A 25,368-nucleotide genomic window follows, 5' to 3' on the forward strand; every position below is an offset into this window, starting at 1 on the left:
GCAGAATCATGCAGACGTCCCAAGATGGCTGGTGGAGCCTGACGGACGTCCTCACACAGTGAAAAACCTGGATTTAAACAGAGACAAACATTCTAAGAAAAACAGAGCTGTGTTTTGTAACCTTTACTAAAGGTCAGTCAAATGTGTTGAATTCAAACCCACAGACGAGCCAGAGAATCAGGAGAGGGATCCAGCTGAAGCCTCCGATCATGGTGACGGTCTTCCACTGTTTGTGTTTCTGCACTGGCTGCAGTCTCAACAGACACTGTGGGATGAACTCAGAGACGAGGAGACAGAGAGAGGAGGGGATTTTTTGGCAGCTATGAATGTATGCAATGAACAACTTTATTCATGACATCATACTGTAATATGCACATTAAAACATCAGATGTCCAAATTACAGATGAGCCATGCCAGCAGTATTGTGCTGAAGCAGTATGTCCAATGGTTGGTGATCCACTGAGTTTTCAAGTATAAATATCTTAACGGGCGCTTATTATGCAAAATGCACAATATGATTTATCTTATTTTGGATGGAAATGCGACAAAAATGTCCTCACAGAAACAGCAAAACAAGTCTGCTGTGTGCCTCTGTGTGTGTGTGTGTGTGTGTGTGTGTGTGTTTTCCTCTTACTGGAGGCTGCTTTTTTAATGAGGGTTGTTAACAGGAGCTCAAGGTTGGATCATTGCCGGCTGTCCGTGACCCGACATCAGACTTTTCCTCAAGAGCTATCATCAGGTCAAAATGTGAATTTGTCCAATACTTAAGTCTATGACTGAGTGGGTATCAATATATAAAAAGGCAGAATAAGAAAATCCTGGCTTACTTTGATAAGTCTCACAAATTTAAGGGAGAGATCCGTTCCATCATTGAGGTTCATGATTCCCTGCTTCATAACCATGGTCCATAACAGGCTGTTGAGCCTAATTCAGCTGTGGGTGAAAGAATGTATGACATGTGGAAAGAGGCTCAATGAATGAATGAATGAATGAATTAATCATTTATTTTACATATTTACTTTATTTTACATTTTTAATCTGTTAATATGTATTAAAAGACCCTATGACTATGACCCTTATGGATATTTTATGAGAGAAAGTATATGTAAAAAAAATCCCACAAAACTTTATGTCAAATAGATGACCCTGTGATAAGGCCTTTACAGTCTATATTCTTCATATAGTTCCATCAGCAGTGTTTATTCCGCTGCTGAGAAGAACACCAACCATGCATGGTAAATGGAATTTCATCTATAGTGTTCACCAGTGCTGGGAAAGTACTTGTGTAGTTGCGAAGCTACTCTTCACATCAGAAGTCTAACTGCAGCAACAACCCTTGTTAAAAGTGGTAAGCACACACTACAACACACTGAGAAAAAGAAACTGAATACATTGAAGCTACTTTCCATTGTCTACAGTTCCGTAAATTAAAGTTGTTCAAATGCACCAACTATTTTTTTTGGTGTAATTTATTCTCTATACTCTCTCTCTCTCTCTCTCTCTCTCTCACACACACACACAAATACACACACACAGACAAAATTCTTATTTTTTAGTTATATCAAATACAGTGACTTCTTCTCTTAGTGCATGGGTGTATGTACAGTCAGCATATTTTGCAACCCCCCTGGATAGGCATGTTCTGTCATAATTGGGGATAATGTCTTATTTGAAAGACGGTGCAGTGCACGAAGCATTAAAAATGTGCATCTAAAAAATTCAATTCAATTGTTTTATTGTTCTCCAATATTGGAGTAATGACATAAATCTCAGTGGCAAATTTCTCAAAACCAAGTAATAAAATATTTTTGTTTTTTGTAGTTTGGGTGAACTTGTCCTTTCTAGTGCTTTAAAAACCAAAATCTGTGCATCTCCTTTTTCCTTTTGTATCTGCCTTTACCTACCCTGCCCTAATCAGCAATCCTCTGATGTTCACCCTCAGAATAAAGTCACTGCTGAGTCCCACATGCCTGCAGAGGGGCTTCCTCTTTGCAAACAGAGCCTCCTCTGTGTCTGAAACCGGAGAGGTCAGCATTCCTTTGCCCAGGCCTCAAATAAAGACCCAAATTCTTGCAGAAATAATCCAGATTCCCACTGGGACTGCAAACCTATCCGCTATTCCTGGGTAGCTGCCTCCCTCAAGGTGGACAATCAGTGTCTTTGTGAAGCCAAGCTGATGCCAACAGGCTTAGCCCAGAGCAGGTCCACCCGGCAGCCCTCAGTCCTGCTGCCTGAGCTGTGCAGACGCTCTGCCTCACTGTGGCGTTATTTTCAGACAAATGTCATCATCATCATCAGTGCTGGATTATCAGAGATATGTATGTGTATTCCTGGTGGATTATGGATGTTCAAAATCTTCAAATTCAAGTTGGATTTAATGCCATGGATAAAACATCACCAGCTCTTTGGGACTGCCTGACAACAAAAAGGATTCTCCACTCCACAGAGGTAGGCCATCATTATTTCTCTGTTCTGACCCAGATATGGTAGGCTACATGCTACCCAATCAGGAACCACATTTATTGAGCTGCTTATATTACATGGGCAATGTTTTCAGACCTCAGACTGGAAAAGGATTGTTGGCAACATGAAAGGAGGCTAACATTTTATGACTGATCACCCTGGGCATCAAACACGTTTAGGAGGTTTGGCAAATATCTCTCTCACAGAGCTACTAAACACATTTTCCAATGCCATTCTCAGTTTTTAAGCAAACAAAGATTCCCAGAGCCTTCTAAGCCTTAGCTCTAACACCAGATTCAGCTCCTAAACCAAACCATCTCTGAGACTTTTACTTAATCTTAATTCATCTCTAGGGGGCAGTCAGTGAGTCAATCAGGGAATTAGGCAGGATTCAATGTTAGTCCACTTAACATGCTTTATTTCAGCATTCAAAATAATTAAAAACATCTCAATTTATTATACATATACAAAATAGGTACAGATCCTTGTGGTGTTTTTCCCCCATGGGTGTGTCTTGTCTGTCTTCTCTTACAAACTCTTTGCTGATGGCTCTCTGTGCATTTTAAATATCTCTGATTGCAATTTTTTTGAGAAACGTCACCCTTCGCACAAGAAAACAAGAAACAAACTACAACAGATGTGTGTAATAAGGGGCTGAGAAGAATTTGGATGACAGAAAGGTGGACGGGAGGTTCAAAACATGAAACCAAAAAGTGTGACGAAGAGAAGCGATGCGGATCCACCTTTCACTTGAGCTCAGAAACAGAGCTAGTGTTTGTACTGCCAGCACTGCCAAGGCTGGAGATAGAAGAAAGCTGTCTCGTACTGGACACCAAGACTAAAAGTTGTGTTTTTGTTTTAGCACCAAGAGGATCCTGCTACACCAGAGTGACCATAACACGACAGAACAGTATAGCCATCCTGCACAGCCAGGAGACCTCAAAGAAAGAATAGCACCTTAAGTTTTAGCTGTTCCTGCTTCTGATTAAGTGTCATAAACCTCGACTACCCCACTGACTACCACAACTACTGCAGGCTCCATTTTTAAAACATTTTTTTACAGTTGGAATTCCTTGCTTTTCTGAGGTAGCCATAGGATTTTTTCTTCTTTCAAAAAAAGAGGTTTAAACCCATGTTTCTCTGCTGGCGGTTTTAATGTGACTTTTCTTGAAAAAAAACAAAAAATTGAAAGGAACAAACAAGAAAGCGACCACAACAACAAACAAATCACAACAGCTACAACATCATCAGTTGAGGAAGAGGAGTTGTCAGTGTTGTCTGGGGCAGGTGGAGAGGTGGGGCGGGGGTGGCAGAACAACAGAGACAAACATGGCTGTCAGTTTCACCGTTTATTCATCAACACCTGAAACGTGGTACAAAGCAATTGGGTTCTGTCTGTTGGGACTGTCCTTTCATTCCTCTCACCGCAGTGGTGTACAAAAATACAAAAGTCACCTGTGTGTTTCTGTTGGTTTCTGTAAACTCCAGAGAGGCCTGGTTTGGCTGGATGAAGAGGGGGAAGTAAATTTTTACACTTTACAGAAGCATATATTATTTTCTTGTTGCCAGTGAAACAAAATGTCTTCTCTACAGGATCCTTGGTGTTGGTGATGGTAAAAAAAACAAAAAAAAAAAAACAAGAGTCAGAAACGAAAAAAAGTAGTGGTCCCAAACGCGACAATGCAGACTCCGCCACATCGCCGCAATCTTGTTGAAGTGCAGGTTTTAGGCAAAGTGGACCATCGGAACAACGGCCGAATGGAAACTCGTAGAATCACGAGCGAGGGGTCGGATTTTTCAGAAAAATGGCATTAGAGAAACGTTTTGGTTGGGGGGGGTTTAAAGAGAGATGACTGCTAGAAAAAATAAAACACACACACGCACACAACAACAATTTCAAGTCCAGATTTCTCTTTTTACAAGAAACAGACAGGTCCAACTTCAAGGCCGAACTCTTGGTCTGGAGCACCAACATCCATAGGAGCGATATCAATGATGGGAAGGCGAGATGTTTTCGATGTCTTGTAGTCGATGACTGTCTTGCCCCATGTACCGGTGTGTGACTGCAGGGACAGAAGAAGAGAGGAGAGTCAGGGTCAACATTCAGAATGGCTGCCGACACTGGAAATTTAAGAAAGAAACCTCCAGTTTTGCTTGAATTTTCGGTCAAAGCACACAAACCACAAGTCTAGCTATGGTGGCTAGCATGCATGTTTGATGTCTGATGTACTCCTTTGTGTCTCCTGAATTGTGACCTGTGACCTTTCATCTCCTTGCTATTGGTTACAGCGAGAACCTTAGAATTCAGCATTAGGTTTAGCATTCGAAGCTTATTCAGCTGTCAGTGGAATTGGGACGAGAGCATCGCCTTAAGTTTTCTCACCGTGCATCCATCCTCCAGGACGCTGTAGGTGAAGCGGCTGTTGCCCTCGGCTCTGATCTCGATCTCGTTGGAGCCCTGGAGGAGCAGGGCCTTCTTGAGGTTGCCGGCGGAGGCGTCCATGTAGGCGACGCTGTTCTTGCAGTGGTAGGTGATGTTCTGGGAAGCCTCGGTGGACATGAGACGCAGGAAGGTCAGCTGGATGTTGACATCCTCTGGCAGAGAGCCCTCGCTGCCGTACTCGAACTGTTTGGGAAAGAGAAAGAGACGTCAGGAGTGAGGCGAAAGAGAAACTGAAGAAACCAAGAGGAGCTGGGAGCAAGGAGTGAGGAAGTGCTGTGTTTAGCGTATTTACCTGGAAGCCGTCAGTCATTGCCTCTCCGAACCAGACGTGCTTCTTCTCCTTGATGTTCTTGCTGACGTACCAGTTCTTCTGGGCAACCACACGCTGAGTTGGGGTTACGCAGGTCTCTCCAGTCTCCATGTTACAATAGACCTTGATGGCATCCTGAGTGCAGCCCTGGTCAGGGTCAATCCAGTACTCGCCTGGGAAAGAAGGAGTTCAGAGAGGAAATGTTCAGGAAAATCCAGCATGTTATCCCAAAATCCAAAATCAAGAAACTTCCTTAACACTGTCCTAAATGTTGCCATCTACTACTATCCATCATTCCACTTCCTCTTAAGTCCTTTACTCACCGCTCTTCCAGTCAGGGTGGCACATCTTGAGGTCACGGCAGGTTCTGGCAGGGTTCTTTTGGGTTCCATCGGGGCTGCGGATCTGCTCAATCTGCTGGCTCAGGCTCTTCAGGGTGCTGTCCACCTCCAGGTCGCGGTCACGGAGAACGTTAGCGTCATCAGCACGGAACATGCGGAAGGGATCGGGGGCCTTCTCCTGAGGCTGAGAGATGAAGCCGAGGTCGAATCCGCCACCAGGGGCACCAGGTGCTCCGGGGGGTCCAGGAGGCCCAGGAGGACCCTGAAAGGGAGAAGAGAAGGAAGAGAAAAAGTTGGTTATTTCATTGCTTGAAAATCGCATAGTAGCAAGACAAATGAATGGATTGGACAATTAGACTTACAGCAGGTCCCATCTCTCCAGAACGTCCACGGGGTCCAGGGGGTCCAGTGGGTCCAGGCAGACCAGACATACCATCCTTACCAGCAGCTCCAGCAGATCCAGCAGGGCCCTGCAAACAGCATAAGGAACCTTAAAGTCTCTGAAAGTCCCCCCCCACTCTCTGACACAAGTAAAGCAGCAAACATTGAAATTCAAAACATGTCAAATAGCTCCAGCTCCAGGCTGTTAAAGATTGTGTTGTGCGTGAACTCACTCTAGGTCCGGAGGGTCCAGAGGCACCAGCGGGTCCCTGCTCTCCGGAAGGTCCCTGTGGGTTCACAGACAAAAACAGGAGTTAGAAATGAAGTGTACATATTGACTGTGTTGCCTGTATACGTGTAGATGTGAGAGAGGTGACATACAGCAGGTCCAGGAGGTCCCTGCATGCCAGTGAATCCTCTGTGTCCCTTCATGCCTCTCTCTCCAGCCTCGCCAGTCTCTCCCTTGTCTCCGCGAAGTCCAAGAGCTCCCTGTTAGGAAGAAGAGGAGGTGAACGAGTGTTGTTTTGCCCTCCTCTGTACGCTGTTCCATGTATTGTAGCGGCGCATTAATGGTGCTATTGATGTACTTACAGCAGGGCCACGAGGTCCAGCAGGGCCAGCAGGGCCACCGGGGCCAGCAGGTCCCTAAAACATCCAAAAATCAGTTTGGTATTGAGGCAGGTTGCAGTGAAACACAATCTATGCTCTCACGGTAGATGTAGCATCGATGGGTAAATCAATAAACGTTGAAGTTAGATTTATTTAATTCATTTTGTCACTCACAGTCTCTCCACGGTCACCGTTCTTTCCAGCGGGTCCAACGGGTCCGGGGGCACCAGAGGGTCCGGGAGCACCAGGGGCTCCAGCAGCGCCGCTCTCTCCACGGTCTCCCTATAGCGCAAACATTGGAATCATTTTATTTAACCAGCTCTGTTGCCGTAGTTGTTCCAGTTCTATGTTGAGGGATTTTAAAGGGCTGGCATGGTGAAAAAGGCTCAGACAAAACCTTATATCTGACCTCAAGGCTAAGTGATTTTTCTCCATTTCACTTCACTTCCCCTTCAGATATATAAGACTTGGCGTCCTATATAACTGGCCACTGACTTGGCTATGCAAAACACAACAATTCTTGCAGGCGGTATAACTCTACTCTCTTGCGGCCATATTGGTATTTCTCTGTTTCTAATTTTTACAGACATGGTTCTGATTTAGGGTGACACTTTTCCAGCTCATTTACTACAGTGGACAGTTTATCATTACTTTAGAAAAAGCCACTATCTAGCATATTTGCTAAATGACCTTACAGCTCGATTCTGTAGTAGTGGATGGATCTAAGGTTCTTATGTTTGTTACTGTGTTAGTGTGAACTCCATTTGGGAAACCAAATCTAGCTTAGCTGTTAACTGTACACCTTGAGCTTGTACGGGTGAGCTAGCTATGATGTCAGTTGAACTCACCTTGGGTCCAGCAGCTCCATCGCGACCAGCTGCTCCCTCGTTACCAGGGGCTCCCTAAAACACAAGCACAGCAGGTTAACTGACTAGGAAACACCTACAGGGTTGACGTATACACACACTAGTATACAAAAGTCCAACAGATAGTCTTAATTTGCAGGTAAAATCATTTGTTCATACCTCACGTCCAGCCTCACCAGGGGCTCCAGCCAGTCCAGGGGGTCCCATTGGTCCGGGAGGTCCGCGCTCACCACCAGGACCAGAAGGTCCCTGCTTTCCGACCTCTCCCTGTGGGTGGCACAGCCACAGTCAGTTCAGTCCTAATAACCTCAGATTGAAGCTTTTCTGGACTTGCTCAGTTGTTGCATGTTTTAAGGCACCAAGACAGGAAGTTACTAATCACATTTACTTTATATTTCTTTAGAATTATATCTATCATTGAACATTTCCATGGACTAAACCAGAGTTGAACAGTATTTCCCAATCATTCTCAGTGGTTTTGTTTTTCATTGTCACATCCTCTTAGAGATGAGTTTGATCTTGTAATATTTCTGGATTTGGAGTTTGGTTCTAAACATATTAGCTGGTGTAACATATTTCAGTATTCTGGTTCAATCAGATACACTCTGCTGTTTTGTAGAGTTACAGAAGGGACTTACAGAAGGTCCAGGCAGGCCAGGGAAACCTCTCTCTCCTCTCTGTCCAGGCAGACCAACAATACCACGCTGTCCAGCAATACCCTGAGGTCCAGGCAGACCAGCACTACCCTACAGGGGTCACACATAGAGACAATAAGAAAGTGGTTGGACATCAAGGTGTAGAGGAGCAGAAACTGACAGGAAACAACCCCTAATCAAAGTCTGTCAGTGAAATTGTGGAGACTTCAGTGCTACTTTAAGAGTATAATTTAGTTAATATCAAATCATTTATTCATTTATTGTCATTTCCTGGCAAATAATCATTTGGTTCTATGATAGACTGAGATGGAAGGGGCTCTTTCCATCAGTAATACAGTTTGTTCTGATGGTTTCTGACGGTAAAAGATAACTTACAGCTCCACCCTCGGCACCAGGATTACCCTTCTCTCCAGGAGCTCCTGGGGGTCCAGCAGCGCCCATCTCACCGGTACGGCCAGCAGGTCCAGTCTCACCACGGTTTCCTTTGGCTCCCTCTTTGCCAGCTGGTCCAGCAGGTCCGGGAGGTCCAGAGTTGCCCTAAGAGGGGAATACAACACTGTTGAAAACCATCTCACACGGACACTCAGCTCTGCCACAGCAACAACAAGTGCTGATAACATTGAATAAAGACTTACAGAGGGGCCAGGGGGTCCAACTCTGCCAGCAGCACCGGGGAACCCAGTAGCACCCTAGGGACAAAGACAGAGGTCCATTAGCTGACTAAGGCTGGAAAATGGGCTGCAACATGTCAGTGGAAGCAATAAAAAACAGATGAAATATAAACTATGGGCTATTCGCAATTCAAGTAAAACATCTGAGTGAAAACATGTTCTATTGTGGATTGTCTGTCAACTACACTTCAGGAAGGTTGTGATAAATGCACATGTAACAAAGAGAAACACAGAGTAGAAGAAGCGTGTTCACTTACGGGAGGTCCACTGGGTCCGCGGGCTCCCTTAGCGCCAGTGTTTCCAACGGGACCCTGGCAGAGCAAATGATCAGTCATATGGGAGAGCAGCAGCAGGCAATGCAGGCTGGCTTCTAATGTTCACTCTAAATTATGGGATTTTGTGCACTGTAATGGAGTGTGAATGTAGGAGTTTAAAAACCTGAGGTCCAGGGGCACCAGTGGGTCCAACAGCGCCAGGGGGACCAGCATCTCCCTTAGCACCATTATCTCCAGCCTCTCCCTTAGCACCAGGCTGTCCATCAGCACCCTGTGGTGGAATGGCAGTGCATGGAGAGAGAAACAAATGATTTCTCAGTAAATTCTGTGTCGATGCTTTAAGCAGAGGAAGCCACAACATTCATGAAAAAATCACTTACAGGAGGTCCAGCGAATCCAGCAGGTCCAGGTGGTCCAGACTCCCCACGCTCACCCTGTGGAAGAGGAAGGAGAGGAAGAGTCAGCCAAAGATTTCAAGATTATGGTGGTTGATGAGCTGGAGAACCTCGAGCTGAAGCTTCATCTTCTGTTTCTGACAGACCAACACGCAAGTACTTACAGGGGCTCCGCGGGCTCCAGAAGGTCCAACAAGTCCAGAGGGACCAGGCTCTCCCTTGTCTCCAGTGGCTCCAGCAGGTCCGGGAAGTCCAATTGGTCCAGTCAAACCACGGGGACCATCCTTACCACCAGCTCCATCAGCACCCTTGGCTCCTTGGTCACCCTGGATTATTGGATGAGGAAAAGTAATCATTTGTGAGATATTGTAATACTTAGAGCATTCTGTGGCTATGCCAGTGGGGGGATGGTGATGATACTCCTCATGCTGGAAATACTGGGAACCTACTGTGGATGGTCAGATTCGTCATAGTGGAGGTGGTTAATGCTTTAGTTGCCTTTGCACATTAGATCTGATGTGTCGTGTATAGACTATATACTAGTATACATCAGTCGTGACTTGTCACACTCTACACTGGGAATATTCTCACTCACTCTGTCTCCCCTGAGTCCTGGAAGACCAGCGGAACCGCGCTCACCAGGCATTCCCTGCAGTCCAGGAGGACCCTGGGCTCCGGGAGCACCGGGGGCTCCAGCATCTCCCTGAGGAGGAAGGCGAAGGACAAAAATAGGGGAAAGAAGAAGTTTCAGTCAAAGAATAGAAAAACTGCCATGTGGTTATACATCAAATCAAGGAGAAATTCACAGGCACATCAAGCTTTTCCTCCGAGGGTTTACCTTAGCACCGTCATTTCCACCAGGTCCGGGGGATCCACGGGCACCAGCAGGTCCAGCAGCGCCTGGTGCACCACGCTCACCGGGGAATCCTCTGTCACCCTGAGGGGAAGCGGTGGTAAAGAGTGGTCAAAGAAATCATGGATCGGGATCTCAGGATCTATGAGATCATGAGGATGCATCTGAATGTCGATCCCTTATCTATACGGTTGATGATATTCCCCAAAGGGAGGTTCTAATGTGAAACAGAAAGCCTTCATTCGAAAACACTAAACAACCTGTCTGTTTTAGAGATTCTTTTCAAACTGAAATTTCTCACCAACATGGTAAGCATGGGTCTCAGTTTTTAAAAAGGGACTTGTTTTTGTTTCTAGATGATGTCAGATTAGTATTAGCCACACCATCTGTATGACTAACCAACATCCCCTTAGCATTAGTCTGTTATTACCCTGATGGCATTAACATTAACATGTCTGCTATAAGAATCTGCTGGCAGTTAGCTCATGTAAAGTTCCAGTTCTGGACTAAAAACAGGACAAAAGTAATTTCATTGTGTCACAGTAACCTACATTTGGAACCAAAAATGGATTTTAAGCAGACTGCTGAGAAATTGTGATATGTGATACTTACTCTAGCTCCAGCAACTCCTGGGGCTCCAGCCTCACCGGGCAGACCCTAGATAGACAAAGATGCAATTAATGCTTTCATGTACTAGAAAGTTTCAGTTTCAGGTGGTTCCGATATCTCAGTCAATATTATCTCGGTCAGTACCTGCTCTCCAGGCTTGCCAGTCTCACCAATGGCACCCTGGGGTCCAGGAAGACCCTGGAATCCAGGAGATCCACCAGGTCCCTGCTCTCCTCTCTCACCAGCAGGACCCTGAGGATGAGCAAAAGAAGGACTGTTAGAGATAACATAAAAAAAAGTCTGAGTATGACTTATTGCAATTAGCTGCATGTACAACATAAGTATGCTTATGAGATGTACTGCAGCTGAGCCTTGTGTCTGTGTGGGCATGTACTTACAGCAGGACCAGAGGGACCTTGAGCACCAACATCACCATCCTTTCCAGGGGCACCCTGGGTAAAAAGATGGCAGGCTTTTAGACACATAGGTACTAGCTTGTAGGCATTACAGGAAAACAGCAGAGTAGAGTAGCTTCAACGTGCAGTATAGTGTAGGCAACTTACAGCAGGGCCAGTGGGTCCCATTACTCCTCTCTCACCAGGCTTTCCACCCTCACCCTACAGACAGGAGTAGAAAAGCACTATTACCAAAGATGTGGAGACCATGTTTTAGTCGCCTACTTCTCAGTATGATACTGATCAAAAGGTACTGTGTAGCATTTTAGACACATCACTTACAGCAGCTCCCTTGGGTCCGGGGAATCCCATTACTCCAGGCTGGCCTCTAGCTCCAACGGGGCCAGGGGGTCCGGGACGGCCATCTTGTCCAGCGGCTCCCTGGTATGGAGGATTAATTAAGCATTTACTGAAGTAAAGACAAAAAATTGCTCTTTCAGTGAGATCAAGATCAAATGTATTATACTGAGCATGAACTTACAGTAGCTCCCAGCTTGCCATCAGGTCCAGGGCTGCCAGGGCTACCAGTCATACCCTACAGGTAGAGGTCAGAGGTCAGAAGAGGGCCCATGCAGTGAATTAATTATGCCACTGACAATAATGTGGTTTATTGGAGGATCTCACCTTAGCTCCAGGCAAACCAGGCTCACCAGTGCGGCCAGGCTCACCAGTGGAACCTTTAGGTCCAACAACACCGGGAGCACCACGCTCACCAGGGGCGCCCTATGTTGGGGGGGAGATGGAGAGAAAAGAGGTAGAAAGGCAATGATGAGTTCAGTCAAAACTGATCTGAAGTATCTCAGTGCTTGTACTGTAAGTGATAAGGAAAGATGTATGTGTGTGTGTGTGTGTGTGTGTGTGTGTGTTTTACTCACTTTGAGTCCAGCAGGGCCATCAGAACCAGGGAAACCACGACCACCAGGGGCACCCTATAGAGAGAATCTCACTTAGTTATATGAGCAAAAGCTGTTACACTGTTACATCAAGATAGAGACGGCCTATTACCATGATCCCAACATGTCCTGTCCTTAACATGAATCTTTTGAAATTAAACTTTTTTTTTTATTTCTACAAAATATTCAAAATACCATGAGTTTGCCACTTACAGTTCTACTTTTTCTAGCTTGCAGGGGCATTACAGAGTTATTTAAATGGTCCTGGTGAGCTAGAAGGACATCTGCATCATTATTTTTTATGTGCACTTGTGGATAGTTTGACCTTTTCCCCTCATCAGTGGTTGGATTCCCAGCAGGGATTATTTATTTTTTTATATTTATATTATTATATTATTATATATATTTATATATATTTTTTATATTTACACTATAGTTACACTGACCAGCAAAAATTATTTTTTCAAAATATGATTAAGTCTGTATTCTTACAAAAGTAAGAATGATTTCAAAGCTGCCTTAAAATGTAAATTTCAGCAGGTATTCAAATGAGTTCTATATTAAGACTTCCAGCTATTTCTCTTTGAGGTAAGAATACACCATCAGAGAGCAGCTCTCTCACTCCCCCTCCCAATTACACTCTACCTTAAAGAATATTAATCTATATGGTATAATATTGTGAAAATTAGGGGGGGGTGCATACTCGCTCTCCAGGAGCTCCACGGACTCCTGCAGCACCAGGCTCTCCTCTGGCTCCTCTCTTGCCCTCCTCACCAGATGATCCTGGGGGTCCTTGAACTCCTGGAGCACCCTGGACAACACACACACAGCTAGCATAAGAGACCAAATGTGTATTCATACATGTGTGTGTATACAGAGCTGTGCGCCATGCCGACCGTAATGAAGTTCAACTTACAGCCTCTCCCTTGGCACCAGCTTCTCCCTTGGCTCCTGGGGCACCAACCTCACCCTGAGGGAAGCAAGCAAATAAACAAACATAATAATTCAACAACAACTAAACTCAGTCATCTAAGACAAACACATATGATATACAACAACTGAGACAGATTTCAGAAAATACTATTTCTGGCTTTAGTTAATTGTAAGAGAGGTTTGCTCACAGTGTTGCCTTTGGGTCCAGTGGCACCGCTAGCACCCTGAGGTCCAGATGGTCCACGTGGTCCAGGGAAACCTGGAGCTCCAGCAACTCCAGCAGCACCCTGCAGGGGGCAGCATACAGCAACAACTTAGTCACATCATGCTGTACTGCCAGTAATGGCTCTCCTTGGCTGTGGTTACTGTGAAGCCCCGGCGGCTTTGCCAGTGCTTTTCTCAAGCTTTTGAACCAGAAAGAGATTCAACCTCTCAACCCTGACATGCCTATAAAATAAATATATTGACAAAGATACTCACAGGGGTTCCCTTAGGTCCGGCAGCTCCATCAGTTCCGGGGTTTCCCTTAGAGGAGAAAGAAGGGAAGAGAGTTTCAGTAACATTAAAAACTGAATGATGTAGATGCCATTACATCATCACGAAGGAGCAGCCAACGAAGATGTTTTGTTTTCTCTGATACTTGGCTTGTCTGAACCTGAGGATTACTCTTTGTACTTACAGAAGGTCCAGCGGCGCCAGCAGGTCCGGGGTTACCAGGCTCACCACGGGCTCCAGCGGGGCCCTCAGCTCCACGGGCACCCTGAGGTCCGGCATCACCCTGGGTAGAGCGGAAACAAAGAACGGGATCTGGTCAGGCGTCCAAACCAAGACATGAACAGAGACTCGAAAAGGGATGCAAAGTACTGGTATGACAAAATTATAATAAGGCAAAAATTGTGGAAAGGAAATGTGAAAACTGGAATGTTTTTTGGAAGTAGACTCTGTTCAAGTTAAAAAACTATTAAAAAGCCAACTTGGTGGTTGGCATTTGTCACCTTTAAAAAAAGCCACTCCATAAAGCTCCTGGAAGCTATCTCTGTACAAAGCAGCCAACAATTGACTAAAACTAAAGCTGTGTCACAATACCACGCTAGATAGTAATATCACACAGTATTGCTATATAATCTGTGCAGTGTCTCGAGATGCGAGAAACTTTGTCAGCTTTGTCAGCACTGCTGTAGGGAAATAGTGTCCATCAACAGCACACTCAAAAAAATGAGCTAATGTATGCAGGCTATTCTGCCACTTGTCCTGTGCAGCATGGATGACCTTATATGACCCCCACGTGACCCCTGCTGAGTCACAGATCAACTTAAAAGTCAACGGCCTTCACATATGTTATAACAGTTATAACAGAAATGCACCAAAGCGCTGCAAAAGGTGAGGTCAGCAACTTATGAATGGCCACTACAACCAGAGGAGAGGAGGAAATAGGATGTAGAAAAAATGACATGTGTGGTGGTATTTTGGATGGGGGAAGCTTAAAGAAGATGTTGGAGGGTGAAGGACATTAAAAATAGAGGTTAAAATTGACATGGATCATAATAGGGCTTAGAAGTACCTTGGCTCCAGGGCCACCAGGGAATCCAGGAGGTCCAGCGGGGCCAGTGGGACCCTGAGAGGAAACAATAAGAAATTCAGATACATGTAGATGCAGAAAGATCAAAGATTTAAACAAGTGCAAAATTAGAGATTAGGAAATGAATTTAACTCTATTTAAGCTTTAGAGAAGGGAACACTTACGGGAGGTCCAGCAGCACCAGCAGCACCATCGTTACCACGAGCTCCCTGCACCACATAGACAAACATGATTGGTTGATCTGCTTCATTGACTGACTCAATGATGGATTACAGTGTGTGTGTTTGTGTGCGTGGACTCACGGCAGCTCCAGAAGCACCAGTGCGGCCTCTCTCGCCAGGCAGACCACGAGGTCCCTGAGACAGACGGAAAAAAGTGTCAGTTAGCTAAACGTTTTGGGTCAATTGGCAGGAGGGGAAAATCCAAGATGGCAACTATGTGCATGGCACTGATGTGGGGCTTGTTTTACTCACCATAGCACCAGGGGTTCCATTCTCACCAGGGGCTCCAGACTCTCCCTAAACATACAGAACACACACACAGTCAGGTGGGATGCTGAGAATGACAATATTAATATATCCAGGAAATGTAGCTGCTACTATAGTTTCTACTACTGCAAATGGTAAAACACCATACCAAGGCTTGCTTTAAGGGTCAGTTCACCAATTTTGACACGTAAAGAAGTTAGTTTGCTAGTCAATAGTACTAGTCATCTTTGCTTGGCCTTGAGGACTGCATATTCATGACAAAAAGCCTCTACTGCAAAGAGGGCATGTGAAGTTTGAAAGACATAGGCATTCACCAAGCAAGGAAGGCCTAAAAATAATAAGCCATAGGTTGCATTATGGGAAATGTAGGAACGCCTTAACCAATTCTAGGCTTTAGCATTGCTACAGCTACTATTTCTGATACTACTGCCACTGTTAGCGCTGCTAAGTACTATCAACTACTCCTGCTGATCTATTATAGTACTAATGAACACCTACTTGACCTTCTTCTACACTAAGAAGAGAGTGGAAGAGAGTGATAAAAAAGAGGGATAGTCACCTTGGGACCAGCGGGGCCAGCTTCTCCCTTAGCACCATCCAGACCACTGAATCCCTACATCAGAAAGAGAAACACACACATTTAGGAGGAGCTACATTGTTGATTTGTAGCTTGTTGAACGTAGAGATGTAAGCGTAGACTCACTCTGTGTCCCTTGATGCCGGGCAGTCCAGGGGTTCCAGGGAAACCACGAGCTCCCTGAGAGGAAGATAAGAGATGGTAGGAGACGCAGTTTATTATCACACCTCTGTTTTCGTTTCTTGTATTACATCACAAAGAGTTACACTGCCATGGCGGCTTACCTGTGGGCCGGAAGGTCCACGCTCACCGGGGCGGCCAGGTTTGCCGGACTCACCCTGAGAGAAAAAGGAACGGACAGAAGAGGATGAGGGAATGGCTAAAATAATTCAGGAATCTAAACTGAGATATAGATAGTGAATATAAGCAGATCCGGTCGACTCACATCCTCTCCGTTCTTTCCAGGGGGACCGGCAGGGCCGCGGGGACCCATGGGACCCTGTAGAGAAAGACACACATCATGTTAGAGTGGCAACCGACTACCAAAGTACAATGTAGGTGTGTATTTGTTTCCACAGTTGTAATACTCACAGAAGATCCAGCCTCACCAGGCTCACCAGGGGGACCAGTGAATCCTTGAGGTCCCTGTAGGGGGAGACAAACATAAATGCCATCACAACTATGCTTACACCACCAACACTGTACAGTTATGGTGACAACATGATCAATTAGTTGTCAGGTTATTGTAATAATGTGCACATGCCTATATATGAGCCACTTCATGCAGGGAGGGGTCTTTTAGGTTTAAGGCTGCCGTCAGCTCACTTGGATGAGAACAATGGCAGAATTTGCAGTTGTGAAGAGGACAACCCAACACTATCTCTCGTTTTATATAGCGGGACTTCTCCAATAATTATGAACTAATTTGTTGTATATTTAGAGGGAGTCCTGGGTAGCTTCAACTGCATTCACAGTTGTGCTGCAGGATGCTGAGCTCATCATTCGGTTCAAATTGAACTTAAAACATTTCTTGGCTTTTATTGGCTGTTGTGGTGAATCTCAAAATCTCAAGGCTAACCCACTGGCTTGATCGTTTTAATTATCTTTTGTGGTGCTGTTCATATTTAGTGAGAAGTATTTTGGATGATGTAAGCACCGTGCTGTCAAAATACTGTTTCACTGGTATTTCCACACGCTTATCTGGCCTCTGTAGGCCTCACGGTGTTCAGAAAGAAAGCCAAGAGAATTTTCACCTTGCTTCATTTGAGTTTGACATTGGCCTCATGCCAAGTGGGCACAGAGGGGAGGTCAATGATGTCATAGTGATGTCATGATGCACAAGGTACACATGCTGGTCACTGGGACCCCTATCCTTCCAGCTTCAGCTCTGAAACACTGTCAAAGGGTCGAAGGAGGAGGACGTGGTGTACTTACGCTAGCACCAGCAGGTCCAGGGGGTCCACGAGGTCCCATTGGGCCCTGTCAATCAAAGAGAGGCGAGGTCAGACACTGCATCATCGTAACTGGCAATGAAACTATAGTGTGTGTGTGTATGTGTGTGTTTGTCCTACCATGGGTCCAGGCACAGGCATGGCAGGAGATTTGTCGTCATAGCCACCAGACATCTGAGGGGAGAAGTTCTGGAAAAAGCAAACGGAGACACATAAGTATTCATGTGACATATAGTTGGAAAACGTCAGTTAGCTTTGAACTTTCCATGGCTTGAATAAAATGTCAGGTGTATTTAAATTTACATTTTTTCCACCTGTTTCTCTATGAGTATATTCATTCGTGGGGCTTATATGTTCAGAAGGAAATCCAGCCAACATATCATGATAATAGCTTTTGGGGCATGCCAGCCAAAACATCTTCCATGTCTCAATCAAATCCAAGAGATTCATGCAGAGCCGCCTCAAGCCACATGTGATCTGATCCAATCTCCTGCTGCAGTTTGCTCTGATCCAGCCGGTTTCTGACAATTATAGATGCCCAATTCTGTCCGCTATTCACACTACGTTTCTGTCATCAACCCATGATCTTCGGCCTCATCCCTCATACTGTCGGTGATGTACTATTTGTTGGGTTCACTTAAGTCTGTTTGGATGCTACTGCTGTTACTTGACCACAGAGGCCACTGTGCAACAGATGAAGAATATGCAGTCTGAGGTGAGCTAAATCTAGGCTCACGGTGGATTTGGTGTCTGTTAGCTTAGCATGGTCAATTGGCATGGAAATCTGTTGTTCATATGTGGTCAATTAGGCTTAACATCAATTTTACATTAACATGCAAGGTTACAGTCAGATTCAAGTGGAATATCATGTTAGTTTGGTAATTTTGGATGGAAGTCAATAGCAAACTAAATCATGGAATGCCTAATCAGATTCTAAAGCTGTTGCGTGGTAAATATGCATGTGTCTATACCAGCATCAGTAGCTTAGCCTGGTGAATTAGCATATGAGTCAATGATAAATTCTATAAAGGAAGGCAAAATTAGGCAGGAAGTGTATGCTAGACTAGAATATGAGTCAATGGAAATGATTTTGTATACAAAATTAAGAAAGAAGTCAATGGTAATGGTCAATGAATTCAATGGTAACATGTTAAATTAGACTCTGATTAGCCATATGTGGTAAAGTAGCTTAGCTTAGCCCAGTAAATTAGCACATGAATAAAAGATGATGTGCAAAAATAGACAGGAAATGCAGGCTGTCCTAGACTAGAATAAGAGTCAGTGTTGCTTTTGTATGCAAAAATAGGAAAAAGGTCAATGGTAAAATCATCGTATGTTAAATGACATTGTGATACCATAAGCTATATGTGGCAAAATAGCATGTCGGTCAATAATAGGTTCTACAAAAGCATGGCTGTTAGACTGCCATAATATGTCAAATCTCATTGTACTTTGCTGTATGATGACAATAAATCTGATTCTGATATTATCTTAGCCGAGTGAATTAGCACGTAAGTCAATGATATCTTTGGGAGTGTTAGCTTAGCATGCTTAGATACAGTAAAAGTAGTCTGTAATAAGGGATACATTTTTAGTATGGTAAAGCTATAAAGCTATTCTGCAACAAGCTAATCAGCCTATCGATCAGGCAAACAGAACATCTGGGCTTCCCCTCACTGACTGTCTGCCCAAATGAACTTTTGACCTTCTGACCCCAGACTGAAAGACAAACTCCAAGCTGAGTCAGTCATTTTAATCCCCATTTTAAGCTCTTGCTGATTTATATTTTGATACCATTTACCAAAGACTCCTTTTCTACAGGACCACCACAGAAGAAGACACCACATGATGCCACAACACAAAAGCTACATGCATGAATGATACATTTCTAGCCCATGTAAATGTGGACCTGGGTCAAATCATTAAATACGCTCACACAGAACCAAACAAAACAAAAAAATCAACAACTTACTCCACCGAGGCCAGGGGGTCCAGGGGGGCCAGGAGGTCCAGGCATTCCAGGCTGGCCGGGGATACCATCGTTACCAGGGGGACCAGCAAGACCCTGTAGATGGGGGGCAAAAAGAAAAAGAAAGAAACAAGGGTTCAGGCTCAATATTTAGAATAAAAGGGTGACCTGAGTGCTCACACACCCACGGACAAACAGTGGGAACCACAACATCAAATGAAGTCACATGACCAGCTTGGCTCTTGTTACATCATCAGAGCAAATCCTTGTATATAATATCTAATTTCCTATGTGTGTCTCCCTGTAGTGATGAAAGCGGCATCCCATCTGGAGGACATGCAGTTTGGTCCCCTACAAGACTAACCATGTGACCAACAACGAATGGACCGGTAGTGGTCATGTGACATGTGACATCACGATACAGGAACTGGGTAAGAACTCATAAAACCTTTTATTTTCTGCTCCGTAGGATAAAACATCATCATCGCATCCTCAGACTAAATGATTGATGATAAATTCTACATTATAATATAATGAACACACTGTAATAATAATCACTGAAAACTCATCATTACAAATGATTATATGTAAACTCCCTAATTCTGCTGTGGGTGAGTTATCCTACCAAAATAAAATGACCAAAGTGTTTTCAAATGAGCTAACCAAAGATCTACCTGCAGCTGGCAGATTCAAATCAACATGCACATCTGTAAAAGGTAAATAATTCAATTTGAAAGTCCATCAATTTAGATAAAGGTGGCTGTAAAATCACTCCTAGATCGATCTGATGGAGATTTTACCATAACTCTCATAGAGCCACTTTTACCTTTGTAACAAGTTTGAGTTTTAGAGTTTTCTGTGTGAAAGATTGCATCTGAAATGAAGTCTAAAATCTCTTCCTCACAGTCTCCACCTTTCCTTCAACCAAGCAAAGTATCCACTTCCTATCCTGCTCCACACAGCTTCACCCTCAGTCTGCATGTTTCAACCTGACCTCACTAACTTTTCAGTCACTTGATGGTTAAACCAGCAAATGTCTTGCTTTGTTGCTGCTTCACACTGATGCCTAGAAACAACAGATACTGACTTAATTCAGAGGGGGAAGTAACAGAGTCCAAGTAGTACCCTTCAGTGCAATTTGAAGGAAATATATGTACAATTTACTTTTGGATTTCTATTTCCTGTGCGTGTATTTTTTGTACTGCACCCTGTCTTACTTTTAACACTTCCATGTAAGATGGGCAAAAAGATCTGAGTGCTGTTTCTACATGTTACTGAATAAAAACACATGTAGACGCGTCACGCTTTTGTCAGTGCAGCTGCTTCAAATCAAAAGTGTGCCACACTGTGAACGCACCACGCCGCCCTCAGCTGATCAGAAATCAAAAGGTTGATAGGTCAACCATGGAAGGAAGAGAGTGTGAACCTACCCTGTCTCCCTTGGGTCCACGCTCTCCCTTGGGTCCCTGTGAGTAGAAAAAAATTTATGTATGTCAGTGTATGATTATATATGAGAATATGATACATTATCAATGATGTGTCTGATCTAATCAATGCCATGATTCTCCCCTGATAATGATCAATCAACCATCTGTCTGATCTTTTTGAATTAACAATATACCTAAAGAATTTTCATATGCCCCAATCATCCATTCATCAATAATCAACATTACAATCAATAGTTACATCAAGCCAATTCAGTTTCTATCTGTTTCATTGAACTGAATATCATTGCTGTTCTGACGATGATGATAAATATATTGCATATGAAGAGCTTTAGATTGACCAGACAATTTAAAACAGTCATTTGAATGATTGGTGATCAATGATATAATCAATATTTACCTCAACCTGAGGCTCCTTGAAGCCTGCAGAGAGCAGACAGAGAAGTAGAGTTGAATTAGGAAAGACGACGCAAATACACACACATAGACACACATTTGAGAAAAAATATATAATATATATATAATATAATATAATATCTAAAAGTAAAAATATAAAGCATACAGTGAATCCTGGAATAATGAAAGAAAGCTGGAGGGTCTGATGATGGAGGAGAGGAAATAGCAGTGTGTGTGTGTGTGTGTGTGTGTGTGTGTGTGTGTGTGCACGCTTGGGGTTAGTGGGGGGTCAGGTGACTTGTGAAACCTTGTTGGTGCAGCCAAAAAGTGAGGGGGGCAAGAAGAGGGGGGCGTTTAAATGTTTTGGATTGGCCCTTTTTGGAAATAGACAACAAATATGAGAAATAAGAAAATTAGGAAATAAAATAAATGCAGATGATTAAAAAGAATATCGGAGAGAGTAGGAAAAGGAAGGAAAGAAAGAAGGAGGGGGGGGGTACCGTCGTCGGGGCAGATGGGGCAGCACTCGTCGTGGGGGATGACGGGGTTGGGGCAGTCCGTTGTGTCCTCGCAGATAACCTCATCGCACATCACCGTGCCGCTGTCGCACACACAGATCTGGCAGGGCTCCGGTTTCCACACATCCCGGTCCGCAAACACCTGGCCGTCGAGGGTACAGCTTCCGCTCGTGCCTGAGGGTGTGGGGGGGAGGAGGCAGAGAGAGAGAGAGGGACAGGTGAGATAACATGCACAGAAATACAGAGGGTCTGAAAAGTTTGACTTTTTTTTTTTTAAATTTGAAATTGAAATAATTAAAAGTGGAAAAAAGAGAATTGTGTAACTAACCAATGTAACTTGGTTTGTCTGCATTATATTTAAACATTTACCTTTAATTTTAGTGGTGTTTTAACAACTCTAATCTGAAATACTCATATCACCAAGTTAAAAATGGAATCAGAATGTATTTTTGGTATCAGTACCAATAATGTACCATTTTTCTATATTACGCAATAGCTGTGACCTTGTGACGTGCCAGTGGTTGTGTTGTGCATAGCACCCCTAACATTAAAGCTTCCCCTCAGGGGTGGGGGGGGACAATAAAGTCACAAAGACTCTGACCAGGAACAGAGGAAAAAATGAGAAAAGCAGCAACAGAAAGGCTTGAAGGGAGAAGAAGTGGGCGCTGGGAGAAATTTGGACAGGAGCTGGTGGCCCCATCATCGGACCAGAAAGAGGACAGGCTGAGGTGACAGAGGGGTGCAGGCCACATCGTGGTTACGCACGGAGAGACGCGTCTGCAAGTCATTTCCCTTTAACAACAGCTACAGCTGGTCGTTCCTCTGCTCTAACTCAGAGTCACATTTTCCGACCTGGGCTGCATCATCGCCCCTGCTCTGGATTTCTCAGCAAAATGAACCCCAAACTGGGGCTCCTTTTAGGGTTTTAAATGTCCCAGCGTGCCAAAGTGCTGAGCTCAGTGGGGAAGGCTGCAGCGCCGCAGACTGTCGGCTTGGCAGCAGCTGGTGGAAACACAGTCCGCATGTGTTTGCAATTAGTAGAAACAAAAAAAAAAAAGAGTGGAAAGAAGGAGAAGGGGAAGAGGAGGAGGGGAAAGGGAGGCGGTGTGGGGGACGTGGCGGCCAGATGTGTCTGCAGGTGCGGAGAGGTGCCTCTGGGTGGCGCTGGTCGACCGTTCAGAGGGCATTACCACATCTGCTTCAGATAGACAGACAGGCAGGCAGACAGCTGAGTCCTTTCCAGACCAGAGGAACATCTGGAAAAATCGAATTTCAGCTCCTTGGTTCTTGTTTCCAGAGCTGGGCTGATTTTCTTTGTCTTCTTACAGGAGGAGAATGTTAATGCCTGAACACCAACAGGGGCCTCTCCTCTCGAAGCTCTACACTTGAATACACCTCTGCTTTTGTAAGCTCTGCTGCAGAGCATGCAGAGGACGCTTGCTCAGGCTGTCGAGGTCAAATGTTTCCAGCAGACAAGACTATGCCTGCTCACCGTCTGCTCTCTCTATTTGCTCCCTACAAGACTCTCCCTCGCTCACCTGGCCAACTCAACACTTGGCTCCAGGCGGCGAATTGTTCTGCCACATCAGTCAGGACTGTGACAGGCTTTCCCTACAGTATCTGCCGGATAATGGAAATATTGTCATCTTTGCCACTGAGGATGAGCAAAGGCCTGTTATTTTCCTCCAGTCTTACATCCAAAGCTGTAGGGTCTACCACCTTTTCATGCTGAGATCAACCACTGGGAGTTCTAGGGTGGAGGCAGTGCAGTTATAGGTGTGAATCTGACAAAACATCACGGGAGGATCAGGCTTCCCAAGTCAGATGTTGGCTTTTTTTTTCTGGAAATACTAAAGCTTTTTTGGGATCAGATGTGATAAAAATGCATTTCTGCTAGTCTCCGTTAGAAAACCTCGCCTGGAGGAAAAGCTGGAAAACCTGCAGCAACTCGCTCTGCATGCATTGGAGAGGGAGGGGGGGTGGGGATACATAGACAAACACAAGGAGAGGGGAGAGAGAGAGGCCTTCTTGAGATGCCCAATGCATTACGCACACCCTGTACTGTTTGAACCACATCTATCTATCTATCCATCTATCTGTCTATCTATCTATCTATCTATCTATCTATTTATCTACCTATCTATCTGAGTGTAGACAAAGGATCAGCACGTATCAAACTTCTCATTTCTAGTTCAAACTTTTTTCCTTTCTTCTCCTCTCTGTCTAAGATCTCAGGAGCCGTCCACCCACGTAGAGAAAATCCACTTTCCAAAACCAGTAAAAAAAAATTAAAAAAGAAGAAAAAAAAAGGGGGTTGAGAAGCTCCAGTAAACAGTGATGAAACTTACGGTCGTCCTCGCCCTGCGCTCTGACCAGGAGCACTGCTGCGCTGAGCAGCAGCGCAAGCCGCAAATCCACAAAGCTGAACATGTCTAGATGCCACTAGACATGTAGACTCTTTGAGGCAAGAGAGGAAAAAAGTTGGGGGTGTTTTCTCTTTCTGCTACACTCCACTCATACACGGGTGTTTGGGGCAGGGTCCGCTCGTCTGTTCACAGTCCTCCTGACCCCAGCAGAAAACTCCCTACTGCCTACACTCACTTTCCACCAGGGTTTTTATATGGGAGCCTGAAGAACGGGGAGGTGCTGGGGACTGGACCGATTGGGGACGCACCCTCATTAGCCAGCTGCTGCCGCTCACGTTTAGGGAAGACAAGAATGGACCCCTCCTTCAAAGGAAGGAAAAAAAAAAAACAGGAGGAAAGAAGAAGAAAAGTCAGCATGTCCCTCCTTCCATAATTCCACAGCAGAAGGGTTGGAGTTTGGATCAGAGGAGGAAGGGAGGCGGGGGTGGCGGCTGAGCAGGAGGAAACCTGATCCTGAAGAGCATCGGAGGGTCGGAGGAGGATCTCCTCCTCCAGCAGCCACGGGTTTAATCCAGGTTTTATTTCTGGTTCTGGTCTACTTCCTGACTCACTTTGATTTCAGTTGGAGTTTAGACTGTTTCTGGTAGTCTGGCTTCACTTTTAGGTCTCCAGAGCAATTCTAGATCTAGTTACAGTGAAGAGCACAAACCAATGTCCCAGACAACATTCCAGTTTTAGTCCTCTTTTGGTGTGTCGAACGTTTTTATTTCATTAGTTTTTGCTTGTAGAGTTGTTTGGGTTTTCCAGTGGGTTTTTATGGTTTTAGCCGTCAGTCTGTCCTGTCTGCTGAACATGGCTGCAGGCTTAGAAGTGTTTGGTTTAGTTTGTAGGGTTAGCTTAGCTTGTATTTTTGTTTCTGTTGCTAATCCACTTCTGATTAGTGCACGAGTCTGGAAAGCCTCATTGTTTCCATTATTTGTGTCATGTCTAGGATTGACATCATGTCACAACCTCTAGAACAAAACTAAATGTAGATTTGATTCAGGATCATCAGATACCTGCATACCTGCATGGGTCTGTTTGGGGTCAGAGTGTGTGGAGCAGCCCTGGATCACGTTTTCATGCTGTTAGTTTTACTTAGGGTCTGTACACACTGGATCAAATACTTGGCGTTGGTGGAGTTAGAAAGAAGTGGGCATTTAACATAGATGGTGTAATGAAAAGATGTTATGAAGGTGCATTATGGGAATTGTAGGATCCAGCATTTTTGGAGCTCATATTAGGGACTGACAGTCAGGATATCAGGAAATTATTGGTCTAAAAATCTTTAAAAGTCAGTCCATGTCCTGCCACAACCCTTTATCACTAAATGACTCCCTGAACTTGTTGAAAATCAAGGGGATTTGCCCTTTAAGTGTCATTGGAT

General features: G+C 44.6%; 1 protein-coding gene across 1 annotated transcript; it reads right to left on the minus strand.

The window, feature by feature from the left end:
* Nucleotides 1-2,853: 2,853 nt before the first annotated feature.
* col1a1a (collagen, type I, alpha 1a) lies at nt 2,854-24,154 on the minus strand. The gene is made up of 49 exons (XM_070848321.1): nt 23,925-24,154; nt 21,559-21,750; nt 21,063-21,085; nt 20,648-20,683; nt 19,221-19,313; nt 17,369-17,437; nt 17,232-17,276; nt 16,389-16,442; nt 16,243-16,296; nt 16,082-16,135; nt 15,924-15,977; nt 15,780-15,833; nt 15,206-15,250; nt 15,035-15,088; nt 14,897-14,941; nt 14,715-14,768; nt 13,833-13,931; nt 13,634-13,678; nt 13,342-13,440; nt 13,137-13,190; nt 12,924-13,031; nt 12,203-12,256; nt 11,952-12,050; nt 11,809-11,862; nt 11,610-11,708; nt 11,436-11,489; nt 11,271-11,324; nt 11,017-11,124; nt 10,876-10,920; nt 10,249-10,347; nt 10,006-10,113; nt 9,575-9,736; nt 9,396-9,449; nt 9,179-9,286; nt 8,998-9,051; nt 8,705-8,758; nt 8,445-8,606; nt 8,052-8,159; nt 7,573-7,680; nt 7,396-7,449; nt 6,722-6,829; nt 6,530-6,583; nt 6,320-6,427; nt 6,172-6,225; nt 5,920-6,027; nt 5,540-5,819; nt 5,199-5,389; nt 4,847-5,089; nt 2,854-4,526 (listed from the first exon to the last, which is right to left on the minus strand). The coding sequence occupies exons 1-49, from the start codon at nt 24,004-24,006 to the stop codon at nt 4,380-4,382; spliced, it is 4,344 nt and encodes a 1,447-aa protein (XP_070704422.1). The 5' UTR covers nt 24,007-24,154; the 3' UTR covers nt 2,854-4,379.
* Between the last annotated feature and the right edge of the window lie 1,214 nt (nt 24,155-25,368).

The sequence above is a fragment of the Pempheris klunzingeri genome, chromosome 17, assembly GCF_042242105.1.
Source record: "Pempheris klunzingeri isolate RE-2024b chromosome 17, fPemKlu1.hap1, whole genome shotgun sequence".
Classification (NCBI taxonomy): domain Eukaryota; kingdom Metazoa; phylum Chordata; class Actinopteri; order Acropomatiformes; family Pempheridae; genus Pempheris; species Pempheris klunzingeri.

Excerpts from the sequence above, each read along its gene's own strand:
- col1a1a (XM_070848321.1), bottom strand. The coding sequence starts at position 24,006 with ATGTTCAGCTTTGTGGATTTGCGGCTTGCGCTGCTGCTCAGCGCAGCA. Across the intron at positions 9,737-10,005 it reads CAGGACTCAGGGGAGACAGA|GGTGACCAAGGAGCCAAGGG; the intron begins GTGAGTGAGAAT and ends CCAATAATCCAG. Across the intron at positions 9,287-9,395 it reads CTGGATTCGCTGGACCTCCT|GGTGCTGATGGACAGCCTGG; the intron begins GTAAGTGATTTT and ends ATTCCACCACAG.